The sequence below is a fragment of the Trachemys scripta genome, chromosome 2 (genome assembly GCF_013100865.1).
Source record: "Trachemys scripta elegans isolate TJP31775 chromosome 2, CAS_Tse_1.0, whole genome shotgun sequence".
NCBI classification, from domain to species: Eukaryota; Metazoa; Chordata; order Testudines; family Emydidae; genus Trachemys; species Trachemys scripta.
In genome coordinates this window covers 245514910-245530916 of record NC_048299.1, presented here as the reverse complement: position 1 = coordinate 245530916, position 16007 = coordinate 245514910, and the positions used below count along the sequence as shown (strand labels likewise).

Below are 16007 nucleotides of genomic sequence, written 5' to 3'. Positions count from 1 at the left end.
AGTGAAGGTGGCAAAACTGTCTCTCAACTTCTCTTCCAGAACAGGGTTATTTAGATCTGACCGCATGGCTCTCAATTTGGAAATGCATAGCTTTGGGGGCTTGATTGGGGGAGCTGAAGGAACATGATCTGGCCCTGACTGGGGTTGCAGCCTGTTGGAACCGTTCAGTCGCTGAGAACCACTGGAAGCCCAGGAGCTAAGACTGGCCTCTTAGACCCAAGATCTGAGGACTGACTGGATTCAAAGGGTCTAGCCAGGAGAGTTATCTTGAGACGGAAGAACTGCAAAGCTTGCAAGCTCTGGGAGTGAAAGTCTGAGAAATCAAACATCCAGAAGGTGAATGTCCTCTTCTTAGGCACTTGAGACTCCACTCCTCTCATCACATGCCAGGAAGACAGTTAGGCAAGAAGTGTACCTCTTGAATCTCAGGTTTCAGAGAAGTAGCCGGGTTAGTCTGTATGAGCAAAAGGAACGAGGAGTACTTGTGGCACCTAGAGACTAACGAATTTATTTGGGCATAAGCTTTCGTGGGCTACAACCCACTTCATCGGATGCATGCAGTGGAAAATACAGTAGGAAGATATATATACACACAGAGAACATGAAAAAATGGGTGTTGTCATACCAACTCTAACGAGACTAATCAATTAAAGTGGGCTATTATCAGCAGGAGAAAAAAACTTTTGTAGTGATAATCAGGATGGCCCATTTCAAATAGTTGACAAGAAGATGTGAGTAACAGTAGGGGAAAAATTAGCATGGGGAAATAGTTTTTACTTTGTGTAATGACCCATCCACTCACAGTCTTTATTCAAGCCTAATTTAATGGTGTCCAATTTGCAAATTAATTCCAGTTCTGCAGTTTCTCGTTGGAGTCTATTTTTGAAGTTTTTTTGTTGGAGAATTGCGACTTTTAGGTCTGTAATTGAGTGTGCAGGGAGGTTGAAGTGTTCTCCGACTGGTTTTTGAATGTTGTAATTCTTGACGTCTGATTTGTGTCTGATTTGACATTGGCCAAACCGGACAGTCTCTACGCAAAAGAATAAATGGACACAAATCAGACATCAAGAATTATAACATTCAAAAACCAGCTGGAGAACTGAGAGTGCTGTAGCTGACACTGCTAGAAGAAAGTTCTACCACAAGACAGCGCAGTACCCAGGCGTGGGAATATGCAGAACCACTTGAAGAAGGATAGATAAGGTTTAAAATAAAAACAATAGTTATTTGAACCACAACTCAATCATGGGAAAAATCGAATTCTCTGTTTATATAAAAAGGTGACTCAGCTGGCACAAAATTAATATCTGCAGGCACAAAAGAAAATCATCATCATATATTCTTATTTAGTATATTACAAAGTGCGGCAGAGATTTCAGCTCTTTACCTGTTAGTATAGATAGCACATTCCTTGGAATTTAATTTCATGCACTCGTTGTATTTCATTAGAGCTTCTTTATATTTACCCTTCTTTACAAATTCATTTCCTTCATTCTTAAGGGTCCTGAAATTCTCTTCAGTTTTTTCACCTTGGTAACAAAAGAACTAAAATGTTATTTAAAAAACCATCAATTCATTAAGGGTAGATTAATAATCCACCCAGATTAAGCAACAATACACTGCCCCAGGAGTAGCTTGAGGGTCACGATTTTGATTCCTTGAGTCACAATCTCTCTCCTCATCTCCCCACTGCTCCAATGATGAAACAAATTGTACCATGTATAAATTTGGCACAGTGTATGCTCTCCAAATGTGCTGCTATACATTGGGAGAGAGGGCAGAGCCAAAGTGCCAAGTTTTAAAGAAAGTCAAACCACTAAACTTGTGAAAGTCACTGGCTCAGCACCTGGAACCTGAGTTTATTGAAGTGCTAAACCAGCTTTTCACAGCAGTAGTAATCACAAGTAAAAAATTAATCATATAGTAAATAGAAAATGTTGAATGATGTGTTTCTTAACATAATAAAAAATCCAAAAATTAAGAATCTGAATAAATGTAAATTAAACTACATGTCTTAAATAAGTGTATATAGATGTAGTATATCTCCCTAGTTAGCAAAAAGAAGCACCAAATTTAGCATAAAGGCTATATTTAGTTGCAAATCAACACGTTTTAACGTTTACCAACCAAAGAGAATCAACTTTCCTTTAGGAAAATAACTATAAAGTACAAATGCAAAACACAATTAAAATTGATTTAAATCATGATTAAAATCAATGATTTAAATGACTTTAATTTTAATCAATCCACCGTGGTTACACTTGTCCTCCCTCCCACATTTCCTCCTTTCTGTCTCATCCTCTTGTTGCATCTTGTCCTGAATCAGACTGCAAATTTTCTGGGCAAGACCTCTTTCTTACAATGTGCTTGTAAAATGCACAACGCAGTGGGGCACCAGTCCCCACAAATAATAATTAACAATAACATCATAGCCCTTAGTGTGCAACAATGAAAATCTAAATTTACTGCTATTAAAAATCCTGCTAGGCTTAAATATCTATAATTTCTTAGATTCAGTATAAAGAGACCCACATGCTTAACAGACTGTATACACAGGATCATTTTAGCCAATAATGAAACTGAATAAGGTCTAGGGGTAAAACATGGCAGCCATTCTGCACTAGAAACACTACACAATAATGCACTTAGGGGAAAATAAAGAAGAGCTTACCCAGTTGAAATCAGAGGGGAATTAGACAGGCAGCATGTAAATAGCCTGAGTCAGAATGTGGCCAGGACACCAGGACTAATTCCTCCAACTGTTGCTAAGAGTGCCAGGTGACCATAGATTTTATATCTGAAAGAAGTAGTGTCCAGTACCCCTGCGTTCAGGGATTAGCCTACTTGAGCCAGCTAGTGTGTGTGTAACCTCAGACAGATTTGCCCATGCAGTTTTTGCTGTATAGACATATCCTAAGAGAAGACTATCACCTTCTCGGTTACCCTTCACCAGGGGAAGTGATTACACAGACTTAATTTAATCCCTTTGTAAGTAAGTAAGTAAGTCAGTAAACAAATAAATGTATGTATGTTACGAACCTGTTCTATAACTGTTGTTCTTCAAGATGCATTGCCCATGTCCATTCCACTTCAGGTGCGTGCCCACCCAGTGCACAGTTGTCCGAGATTTTTCCCTCAGCGGTACTCTTTGGGGCGGCACAAGCACCCTCACCTGCCTCACATCACCATACCAAAAAAAAAGGGGCAGAGTTGCCCCCAACTTCCCTGCGTTGTTTTTTACCAAAAGACTCCAATAGAGAGCGGAAGGAAGGTAGGTTGTGGAATGGATATATGCAACACATCTCGAAGAAAAACAGTTATTGCTAACAACAAGCTAGTAATCATTTTTCCTCTTCAAGTGATTGCACATATCCTTTCAACTTCAGGTGACTTTCAAGTAGTTTGATCTGAAGCTGGGGGATTGGAGTCTCCCCGAATAATGATTGGAGGACTACACATCCAAATCTGGCATCATCTCTTGATTGCTAAGAGATGACATAATGTGAAGCAAAGGCATGCGCTGATGACCAACCAGCCCCTTTGCAGATATTACTCCTGGGTGAAATCTGTGCCACTGTGCAATGCAGAATTTGCGCAGAATTAATGTTCTACGAAGAAATTCCTTTTTCCCTGCAGAACTGGCAATGCAGAGCTGTGGGCCACCACTAGGGGCCACTGGACCCAGCAGAGTCCAGCTCCCCAGCTTGCAAACAGACACTGCCGGGGGAGGGGGAGGAGGAGCTGGAGGGTTCCTGGCAGCTGCAGTTCCCCACACACCCTTAAAGAAGGAGGCATGTGCAGGAAACTCCATACAAGCCCGGGACCCAGCATCAGGCTATTTCTCACTCTGGATCCCTGGGCTATGGGGGAGAGAGGGGTGAGAGTGTCTGGGCCAGGGGGCCCTGTTACTGGGCTCTTGGGGGAGGGAGTCCAGGTGTCTGGCCCCCCAGCTGGGCTCTGAGGGGGAGATGGGAAGAACAAACAGGAACTGTGGTGTCATAGGGGTTTCTTTAATTCTCTACTCCTGGGGGAATTTTTTTGTTGTCTGTATTGTTACACACACAGCTGCTGACAGGTATTTTGAAATAAATTACCCAAATAATTGAAACTGGCATGATTATATAGTGTTATTTTGACAAATGAAATTTGCAGAATTTTAAAATATTGTACACAGAATTTTTAATTTTTTTCTGTCATAGGACTGGAGAAAAATGAGTGATTATCAACTGGCGGGTGGAAAGCCAAGATAGCTGCTAGGTGGACCTTGATGGAACTAATGGCAAGACCATGTTGTTACAGATATAACAAAAACAGTCCAGCACATGACGGATTGGAGTCCGGACCAGGGAAATGCCTTTCTGGTATGACCAAATGGAGAATCTTTTCCACTTTTCCAGGTAAGTAAACCCAGTAGAAGGCTTTCTACTTTTTAAAAGTATATCCTGAACCACCTTTGAACAAACCTCCTCCTTAGGAGTTAGCTCAGAGCATCCAGGCAGTCAGGTGGAGGGGGCAACCAGGATCCTGAGAGTTCGAGTCGGTATCCAGTGGTAGTGGCAATGGAGCTCTGGGAGACATGGTCAGTAAAGTGGAAAAGCAATGTTGCCAAGGCCACACTGGAACTAGGAGTATGACTCAAGCGCGGTCCTGCTTGATTTTCATCAACACTCTAGACAGAATTGGAACCGGAGGAAAGGAGTGAAGGAGCTTGTCTGTCCAGGGCAACAGGGAAGCATCCATCTGAGACCTTAGACTGTGACCTGCTCAAGGGCAAAAGTGATGAAACTTTCTGTTGACTGTTGTTGTGAACAGGTCTGTATGGGGAGTCTCCCCCAATTTGAAAATGAATCTGGCCTTGTCTGTGCAGAGACACCATTTGTGGTTACTGGTGAAAGATCTGGTTAATCAGCCTGCAAGATTGTTTTGAACACCCAGAAGGTGAGAGGCCTTGAGATGGAGTGAGTTGGAAATACAAGAATCCCACAGCCACATTGCCTCCTGGCATAGCAGAGTCAAATGGGCCCCTCCTAGCCTGTTCACATAGAACATGGCTTCTGTATTGTCTGAGAGTATGATTTCTTCCCTTGATATGGGGAAGGCAGGCTTCACAAGCTAGCTGGACAGACCTCAATTCTCTGACATTTATATGTACAGTTAAATCCTGAGCAGACCATAAATCTTGAGTCTGCAGGAACCACAGCTGAGCCCCCAGGGTCAAATCTGGTTGAGAAGGAGCAAACAGAACCCCACACACTCATTTGAAGCGTCTGTCCACCAATATAGAGAGGCCAAGATTTGAATGGGCACCTGAACCACCATGTCTAGGGGATGACGAATCAGAGAGTATACAGATAACAGCCACCCTTGCAGCTTCCGGAGACAGATGCTGGCAAGCCAAACTTTGTAAATCCATGAATCTCTATGCCCCAGAAGTCTGAGGCAAGTCTGTACTGTCATGGTAGGATGGGCCTTCAGGTCTAACACAATGGTCAGCATCATCTGGAATCTTATCTGGGGAAGGAAGGCCTTGGCTTTGGCAGAGTCCAAGACCACTCGTACAAAAGAAAGAATTTATAGAGGTGACAGGATTAACTTCTTGTGTTGATGAGCAACTCTAGTGGAGTTGGAGTGGTTGACAGACACGCCAGACAGTACCTATGCCTTGGACTGGCCTGTCACCAACTAGTCGCCTAGGTAGGGAAATCTGTGAACTTCTGACTTCCTCAGGAATGCTACCACCACTGCTATGCACTTTGTGAACTCCCATGGAGTTGCAGACAGGCCAAACAGCAGTACTGTAAACTGGCAGTGGCACCAATTTACCAAAAACCTGAGGATTTCCTGTGGCTTTGATGCACTGCCACATAGAAATATGCATCTTTTAATTCAAGGACAGCATACTAGTCTCCAGGATGGGGATAATGCAAGCCAGTGTAACCATGCAAAACTTTATTTTCTTCAGATGTTTGTTGAGCTGTCATAAGTCTAGTATGGGTCTGAGACCTCCCTTTCAGGATCAAGAAATAATGGGTCAGAGGAATAAAATCCCTTTGCTCTGTATAACTAAAGAATTGTCTTTATGGCTCCCAACTGGAGAAGAGGTTGCTTCTTCTCTCCTCATGAGAGTGGTCTCTTAAAAGGGATGGGGAAGGAAGGTGGAAGCAGGGATAGAAAGAAACTGAAGAGTGTATCCGAATTCTACTGTGCCTAAGACCGACTGGTCTGTAGTGATGTTGCAGCAAGCACTTAAGGTAGTGAGATAACCAGATGGCAAACCGTGAAGTAGGAGAGGTTGGCAATCCAGAAACTAGTAGGCTGACCTCGACAAAACGCATCAAAATATTTGCTTAGAACTTCCAGGTAGTCTAGATGAACAAGCATATATTGCAGAAGGAGAGAGCGGTCTTCTATAACATGTGCCCTTTTTCCTGGCCAGGTCTTTGTGATGAGGTGTGAAAGAAGGATAACAGTGAACCTACTGAGGACAAAACAGCTTCCTCCTTAGTGCAAGTGTATAAATGCCCAAAGATTGATTGTCACCCTGAAGTCTTTTAGGCTATGCAGTTTGTCATTTGCCTGTTTAGAGAAGAGCGATGACAATTCAAAGGGCAGATCCTGTATCATCTGTGAAGACCTCTTAAGGAAGATCCAATAACTGGATTCATGGGCATCTGCATATATTATAATGGACAATGCCATGGCTCTAACCACAGAGCCAGCACCATCCAAACCAACCAGAAGGGAGATTCTGGTCACGAATTTACCCTTATTCACCATGGTGAGAAATTCCTGCCTCACATCCTCTGGCAATTTGACTTTAAATTTTAATATATTGTCCCAGATGTCAGTGTCAGTGTCCCAGCAAAGACTGCTAGTTACCAATCCTGGGCTGCAGACCTGCTGTTGAACAAAGTTTTCTTCAATGAGATCCACCTGGTTTGCATCCTTTCCTTTTGGGGTTGATGCCTGTTGACCCTGGCATTCTCTCTCATTGGCAGCTGAGCTCAACAACAACCCTGGAAGGGGGTGGGTGCAAAAATGTTCATGTCCCTGTGAGGGGATATAATATCTACACTCAGCCCTTTTTTCCCGAGGGGGGGGGAAGGGAGGGAGGGAAGGAAAGTTTGAGTCTGCCACAGCATGTTAGTGGGCTCCAAGATAGTTTCATTATTTGGGAGTGCCACTCTAGATGGTTCCACAGAAGCTAAGATGTCAACCAGCCACTCAAACCTTTCTCCAACCTCTCCCAGCTGGATATGTAGAGTGGAAGCCACCCGGTTAACAGGTCCTGATGAACCCTATAATCCTCAGGGGACAATGAGGCACATTCCAACACCACTGCCTCATCATGCCATGAAGAGGAAGAAGACAAAACCAACTGTGGTGGAGCCTCTACCAATTCCTCTAAAGGGAGATCCACTAGACCAATTTTCTCCCGCTCAGTACCAAGCCTGGTATCAGGAATGGTCTCCCATGGGACCTGGTGTGGTAAATCTTGGTGCCTACTCAAAGAAGCAGAGCAGGGAGGGTGTGGCGACAACATGGAGGCAGGGAGAAACCCTCACAGGATTCATAATGGCCATTGGTAAGGTCACAGAGCCCAATCTCTGCCTAGGCATGGGTCTCTGCTTGATGGTCAAGACAGAGCCTCCAAGGGATACCAACAATGATAGGCAGTAGAAGGGGAACAGTGATGTTTGTGGTGCAGGTATGACATATAGGAACCAACCTCAGAATCCACAGATGAAGCCACCTCCTCCAACCAAGGAAGGGCTGTTCCTATCAGTGCTGAGGTTCCATGTGGGAAGCCTGGAGATGGCGGTTCTCGTGAGATAATGGCTGGCTTCCCTCTGGATGGTACCACATGAAGAGGCATGCAGGGAAATGGAGGCACTCACGGTATCATATGCTGGGACGACGACAATAAAGGTATCGCAGGTGCCAGTACTGGGCGAGAAGACTCTTGGACTGCCAGCAAAGCCTGCACAGAGAAACTCAGCAGATCTTGTGCTGCCACATAAGCCTCCGGAGTACACAGTACCAAGACAGTCTTCTGTACTGTTGAATTAGATGCAGCCTCTTCAGGGTTGGTCTCAACGGCACTGGTGCTGGCATCAGAGTTGACAAAAGACTGCTTTGGAGGGTGCTTTGGCCTCGAGCAAACTCTGCTGTCCTTGTCCATATGCTGGATTCAGTGCTCAGTATCTCAATCTCCCAGATAGCATCCAAGGGCTCAGCGTCTTCTGGTGCCTCTTCCTCAGTAATGGGGACGGAAATCAGACCCAAAGCTCAGTCAAAACTGGGGGAGCATTTCTGATGGATGCAGATGTGCTCATACCCACTCCGAGCAGGAAGGCTCCAAAGGTGGATGCAGGGCCGCCTCCATCAAACGAAACTTAAGCCTGACCTCCCTGTCTTTCTTGGTTTTTGAATTAAAATCCCAGCAAATTTGACACCAATCCCTGACGTGAGTCTCCTCGAGACACTTCAGGCAACTGGAGTGTGGGTCACTCACTGGCATCAGTTTTTTTCAGGAATGTCAGGGCTTGATGCTGGTGACCGAGGTATGCCCTGGCAGTGGGAACTGAAGTGTTTAAAAACATTTTAAAAGAAAACCTATTTCTATAACCAACAAACACTAAAACGAATACCAACTGTATACAAATATGAGGGAAAGATGTTGGAATATGATATTGCAATTAACCACCACAGCCAGTAAAACGGAACAAGGGGGGTTGGGGGTGGATCTGCCCTTTGTACCTTTGTGTGGTGGTGTGAGGCAGCAGAGGGCGCATGTGCCACCACAATGGGTACTGCTAAGGGAAAAATCTCTGACAACTGTCCACTGGACGCACACACACATGAAGTGAATGGACATCGGCAATCACTTGAAGAAGAATGCAAACAAGGTCAAATCCATACAATAGATTCAATTGACTTAATCTTATACCAGACCACCACGAATTGCATTATCTTTTGATTTAGACAATTATAACTAATTTGATTAATTTTCAGAACAGGCTGGACCTTATCACTACAAATCTGACTACTTCTCTCCATGATTACCTGCAAACTCTTCCTCATGGGAAGGTTATTACAGGGTTATATAGCCAACATTTTAATTCTTACAACTAGAAAAGTTTATACTAAATTAAAGTATAATTTAATTAAAACTGAATTAGAATTAAAACAAACAGCATGTTCCATTCCTGAGTTTACAAAAAGGTATACCATCAATACTTACCAAAAGCACCTTTTGAGGCTAAAAAATTAAACATTTATTAAGCAATGTATCTAACTGAACATAAGAACTGCCATAATGGGTCAGTCTAATAGTCCATCTAACCCAGTAGCCTGTCTCCAAAAGTGGCCAGTACCAGAGCTGCAGTCAGCGCGTACAGAGCAGGGCAATTTTGGAGATCCACCTGTCTTTTCATCTCTGCTTCTGGCAGTCAGAGGTTTAGGGTCACCCGAGTCTGGGGTTACATCCCTGACCATCTTGAGTAATAGCCACTGATGGACGTATCCTCCATGAACTTACCTACTTCTTTTTTTAACTCAGTTACACTTTTGGCCATCACAACATCCCATGACAATGAGTTCCACAGGCTAATAGTGAGTTGTGTGAAGAAGTACTTCCTCTTGTTTGTATTAAACTAGGGTCTGGTCCTCTGAGGAAAGGGGCAGCCTGAGAGGCTTGAGAGACTTGTGCAAGAGCTCGGGGAAAACCAGGAGATACAGTGGGAGGTACAGTGGGCTTTGCAGGCACAACTAGGGCAGCTGGCAGAGGAGCAGCGGGCCCTGGTGAAACTCCTGCAGAGGGAGTTCCAAAAAGACCGCTGAGACTGGTGGGAAAAGCCCAGTGCTGGGGCCAAGAGGCCCGGGGCAGAGCATGGGGCTTGTTACGCCTGTGGGTGGCGTGGACATGTAAGGGTGGATTGTCCCTACTGGGATGGGGGCAGGAAGCCTGACCCAGAATGGGAGAACTGACAGGCCCCTACAAGAGGTCACCTGGTAAAGGAAGTCAGGAGGTGACAAAGGTGTTGGGCCAGTGGGTGGTGGGGGCATCTTTGGAGGGAGTGCCCTGCCTCAAGGAGTCTGACCCAGGGCAGCCCAGGGACGGCTGTCCCAGAGAAAGACCAATGGCAGAAGCTGGGGCCCAGGGCAGCAAAGGGGCAGAAAGCCTGCTTTGGCTGCCACAAACAGAGCCACATAAAGAGGAACTGCCCCCTTGGAAGAGGGCGAACTCAGGTGGAGGGGCCTGAGGACCCAAAGGGGTCAAGGACTGGCCAGGTAGCTGCTGCAGAGAAGGCAGTAGACCTGCCCGAGAGCCACCCACGGGGGATGGCGGACAAAGAGACTGGGATAGAGTGGGCCCAGCAAGAAGCCGGGACCCAGGTTGTTGTGGAGCAGGTTGCAGTAGGAACCCAGACCCTGAAGGAAGAGGGCCCGGGGTATTCTGGCCTGCGTGCATTGCTGGAGGCTGCAGAGCAGGCCGCTGGATGGTGGAGGCGGAGCTACAAAAAGCCCACTGGGAAAAAGAAGATCTGGCCCTAAAACTGAAGGATAATGAGGAGCGGTGAGTGCGACTGGCGGGACATCTTCGGGTCGCACAGGCTTGAGGATCCCCCTGCTCCCAGGCGTGGGATTTGGGGGGGGAGTGTAGTGGGGCAGTCACCCCGATCCGGCCCTGACGGGGTTAAGACGGCCCTGGGAAAGGGCTGCCCCGGGGAGTCAATAGGGTAGGCTGATTGGGAAGGCAGCCACAGCTGGCCCTATAAAAGGGCTGTGAGCCAGGAGCTGAGTCAATCTCTTTCCAGCCTCAGAGGGAGAAGGACCTGGCTGCCTGGGAGCTCAGGCTACAGAGAACGGAGCAGGGCTGGGGAAAGGCAGGAGGAGCTGGGGAGCTACAGCCTGGTAAATCTCCAGGCTGCGGGCCTTGCTTAAAGGGCCAAAACAGGTCCTGGGGTTGCAGAGGCAGCAGCCCAGAGATAGGCAGAGATAGCTGGTCCAACCTCCTTGCCAATGATGAGTGGTCATGACAGGCTGCAGTCTGCCCCAGTGAACGGGGGCTAGATGGTGACTGGCAGTAGCCACTGAGGCAAGGTGGGTGAGAGGGTTGGGGGTTTCCCTGGGAGGGGAGACCCAGAGCATGGTGGGGTACTGCTGGGGCAGAACCCCAAGGTAAAGGACACCAGGGTCTGGGAGGGTCACAGGGGCCTGAGGCAGGCGAAACACCGGACAGAAGGAGGAGCTCTGTACACTGGAGAGCTAATTCCCAGGATAACCAGCAGGAGGCGCTGTGCCGGTGAGTCTCGCTTTGCTACAGTCCCCTACATGGAAAGCGATTTTCCGTAGTCATACTGTGGTTGAGTATGCAATACTACCCTTTCCCTATAAAATCCAAATTACTGTAAATTACTACTGCCTGGTCTTATTCTTTGAGTCAAGTTTCCTTCTCTCAGGCAGAATTCTAATGCACATTGTTGGTATTCAACAAACAAATAATACTAATATCAATTTTCAATCTTACCTAATATTACCAACATATCTGCCTCCACCCCTTCATTTATTTTTTGCTCAGTTAATTCATCTTGTACATAGATCTGTTATAACTATAAATGTGTGGTGTGTTTGTTTGTTTCCCAGTTGGTATACAAAAGGTGAAGAGTAATTCTTTAGATTATCTTTCAGACAGCAGTAACATTATTAATTCTTTAGTACCTCAGGAATGGAGGTTGATTGAGGACATGCCTTTTTCCAGTAATGAATTATGGTTAGATCATCTAATGCCATAGAGATTAGGAGAGAAAAAAATATTTCCTGTAACTGAGACTATGTCTACATGGCCATGTAGTTCAGACTATGGGGGATGTGAACTGAAGAATGCACTGTATAAATGTCCTGCGTGGATGTTGCTAGTGCAAACTGAAAAGTACCTAGTTCACATTAACATTATCCCATTTGAAGAGGGCTGTGCTAATAGGAACTAGGTACCTTTTAGTTTCCACCTACAGCATCCACACAGCGCATCACTTGGCACACACCACAATTCACACCCCTGTAGTCTGAACTACGGGGCTGTGCAGACAAGCCCTGAGTTCCCTAAAGACAGCATGCTTTAAAAACATACATTTGCCATTCTTACAGGTTCACCAACTTTGTATACTTATCATAGAATCATAGAAGATTAGGGTTGGAAGAGACCTCAGGAGGTCATCTAGTCCAACCCCCTGCTCAAAGCAGGGCCAACCCCAACTAAATCATCCTTGAGCTAAGAGGTAACATTATTGGTGGAGAGAGGCTATGCAGTAGTCACAGCAACATTCTATCATGATGTAGAGCATGACTCTACTTTCAAAATAAATGATGTAATTAAGGTTAAGTAAATAGGAAAGACCCACTCGACAGTTCCAGTCGGTATCAACATATTGCTGATCAATATTCTTACCAACATTATATATATATTCGAAGAAATGCACATTGAAAACTCATCCATGGGGTGATAAAGAAGCATAACATTATGGATCTATACAGGATATTAAATCCAATCTCGACCATTATCCAAGTTTTCCTTTCAGAAAGTTTGCTGTTAATATTATTTAAGTATATTGCTTCTTCAGATAATATTCTGAAAAGCAATGGTATGTTTAACTTTTGTTAAACTATATTTCCATTTTTCTACCTCTACATATTTGCATATGCTATACATACTGTTAATCTCTGATTGTCTATCTCCATTGAGGTCTGCAATCTTCTTTCGCTTAGTCTCTGAAGTAAGGCTTCCTCCATCCCATTTGTGTAATTGAGCAGAAACGGGGACAACTGGAATTGGTGGTAGCTTCTCTCTCCAACTTGGACCATCTTGATCTATTAAAGTTCTTGTTATTCTGAAGACCAAAACATACACATGATTTTTCATGTTTTTTTTCTTTTTACAACTTAACGTCAATTTTAAAAATATCACTGTCCTTCAGTTCTTCTAATAAAATTCTTCTGATAGGCCAGGTCTATACTACCACGTACTTCGGTATAACTTTCTTCGGTCAGGGATGTGAATAAACCACCTCCCAATTGATGTAAGTTACACCGATCTAAGTGCTGGTGTGGACAGTGCTATGCCTCTCGCGGCGGTGGATTTATTATGCGGATGGGAGAGCTCTCTCCTGTTGGCATAGAACATCTTCGCCAGATGCACTACAGGGGTGCAATTGCACCAATGTAGCGCTTCTAGTGTAGATTTGCCCATAGTGCCCAGTTTAAGTAGTATTGTCCTGAATTTTTAAAAAAAGATCCTTAGGTTTTTTTTTCCCCCTTAGAGTTTTTATGCTCTTTGTTGGTATTTATACAGGTCTTTTCAGCAAAGGAGAAACTCACTTAGGCCTGGTCAGTAAAGCATTTAAGCATGTGATTAAGTGTTTAGCTGGGTCAGAGCCTCAGCAAGTGGGTATTGAGAGTTCTCAGCCTCTTGCAGGATTGAGCCCTGATTCCTGCTTAATGTATAAACTAAAACTGAAAAGAAAACAAAACAATTTTTTTTTTGCTAATTTATCTCAGATGTGAAGTTAAAGGTATTGCTTGTGACAATATTATATACACTAGTTTCAGACACAAATGTACTTTTTACAGCTGTTGATACATTAAATACATACAACTACTTTCTGCAACACTACTGCAACTCAAAGTATTTATTAAGTTGTATTTTAAGAACTTCTTGCGCTGTAAGTCTCTAAGCATGAATTCATTATCCCCATTTAAAAATGTACAGAAAATACATTTAAAATTGTCTCAACTTGATCCTTTTCTTATGAAAGTGTACTTTCACTACTCACAAATTGTAGGCAACTAGATTATTCCAAAACCATAGAAGGCCCAAAATAAACCCCATTAAAGTCAATGGGAGTCACTGGATTGACCACAATGGGTTCTAGATTAAGACCTAAATAAAGAAAACTAACCTATAAAAAGCTTGACAACACTGCTGTACATTTTATAGTATCTTTTAAAAAGAAAATATTAAATATTAATGAAAACTGATTAGAAAATTTTCTACATTGAGAAAAAAGATCAGGAAGAGCCTAGGAACCAATTCTTGAAGGAAAATTCTGCACTGTCCAGTAAATTATGCTACATTCAAATTTTATTTCATAATCTTGCAATGTGCAGGTGTATCACTCCCACCACTGATGCAAAAATATATTAATATATTAAATATGAAAAATCCTTTTTCATTAAAAGAAACAATTGATATACATCTGAAAAGGATTTAACAATGTTGGATGCAACATTAAAAATGAGGTTGGAATGGAAGAAAGTAATCCAGATTCACATTTCCCGCCCTTGATTTTAGTCTTTAAACGTTTACAGTACAGTATTTATAAACTGAAAGGCTTTTTAATATTATAGTATAACTACAGAAGATGAACAGTTAGGGCCCAATCCCAGTCTCCTCACTGACACAAGACCCTCAAAGGTCTACAAAAAGACTCTAAGAGGCTGTATGCAGTGCTGTTGTACCTGTGTTGGTCCCAGGATATCAGAGAAACAAGGTGAATGAGTCAATATCTTTTATTGGACTATCTTCTCTTGGTGAGAGAGACAAGCTTTTGAGATTCCACAGAGCTCTTCTTTAGATCTGAGAAATGTACTCAGTGTCACAGCTAAATACAAGGTGGAACACACTGTTTACATCAATAGTTAACATATATTTCAAGGGACCATTCAAGGTGAACTGACTCATTAACACCTCTCCAGTCATGGGGTAGGAGGGAAGCTGGGGGCTTTAGTGGGTTATAGATTATTGTAATAAGCCATAAATCCAGTGACTTTACTCAGTCCATGAGTTTTAGTGTCTAGCAAAAGTTATGAATTTCTGCTCCCAGGCTCATCTTTGGAAAGTGTTGTGCAGGTTTCCTTTGAGGGTAAGGCCTGAGAGGTCAGCAATAGAGCGATTGCTTTGTGAAAAGTGTTCACCCACAGTTGATATGATGTTCTTGTCTTTTATCATTTTTCTGTGTGAGTTCATTTGAGTGCATAGTGACAGTCTTGTTTCACCCCCATAGTGGTTACTGGGGCATTCAGTGAACTGGATGAGGTATGTCACATGTTGTGATAGATGGGGAAGGACTCATGGATCTTGAAAGGTGTTTTGTGGGAGATGCTGGTCATTGTAGCAGTGGAGATATGTCTACAGGTTTTACATCTGTTGTTCTGGTAGGGTTGAGTTGGTGTTTCCTGATCTGTGGGGAGCTTGCTCCTGATGCTGAGCTTGGAGAGTTTGGAGGGGTTATTTGAAGGCCAGAAGGAGTTCAGGAAAGATTTCTTTTAGGATGTGGACCCCATCAAGTATGGGGTATAACTGTTTGGAATCCGTATGGTGTATCATCACTGTGGGGTAATAAGTGACAACTAGGGGTGTGTGGTTGGAGGGGGTTTTATTTCTATATTGAAGCAGGTTCTCTCCAGTATTTGGGGACCCATTCCATGATGCGATCTACTTCGTTTGGTGAAGGCAGTTTTAAGTGCATTGATGTTTGTATCCTGGACTTTCCTCGGAGCATATTCTGCAGTATCTGAGTGCCTGGCTGTAGATAAGATTGCTTGGTGTGTTTGGGGTATTTACTGGATCTGTGAAGGTAGGTGTAGCCATCCGTGGGTTTCTTCTATATAGTTGTCTGTAGGGTTCCACTGCTGAAGGTCATCATGGTGTCCAGGAATTTGATGCTAATGTGGGAGTATTTTAGAAAAAGTATAATCGATGGGTGGGAGTGGTTGAAGTTGTGGTGGACATCTATGAGGGAGTCTAGATCATCTGTCCAGAAGATGACAATCATCATGTATCTCAGATATATCATTGGTTGCATGGTGCATCTGTCCAGAAATTCTTCTTCAAGGTGGCCCATGAAGAGAATAGAGAACAGAAAAAGATGACGACGACTCAAGGATCCCAAATCAACCAGAGCCAGTCATTGCAACTAATGGACAGCCAGATGACCAAGTTCTTAGAT

General features: G+C 43.9%; 1 protein-coding gene across 1 annotated transcript in view; it reads right to left on the bottom strand.

Moving 5' to 3' along the window:
* The window catches only part of SPAG1 (sperm associated antigen 1), a 66813-nt gene that overhangs the window by 6936 nt on the left and 43870 nt on the right, over nt 1-16007 (bottom strand). Inside the window, exons 14-15 of the mRNA XM_034763379.1 lie at nt 12715-12890; nt 1388-1529 (exon numbers count right to left, since the gene is read on the bottom strand). Coding sequence (XP_034619270.1) covers nt 1388-1529; nt 12715-12890 — 318 coding nt within the window. The remainder of the gene's footprint in view (nt 1-1387; nt 1530-12714; nt 12891-16007) is intronic.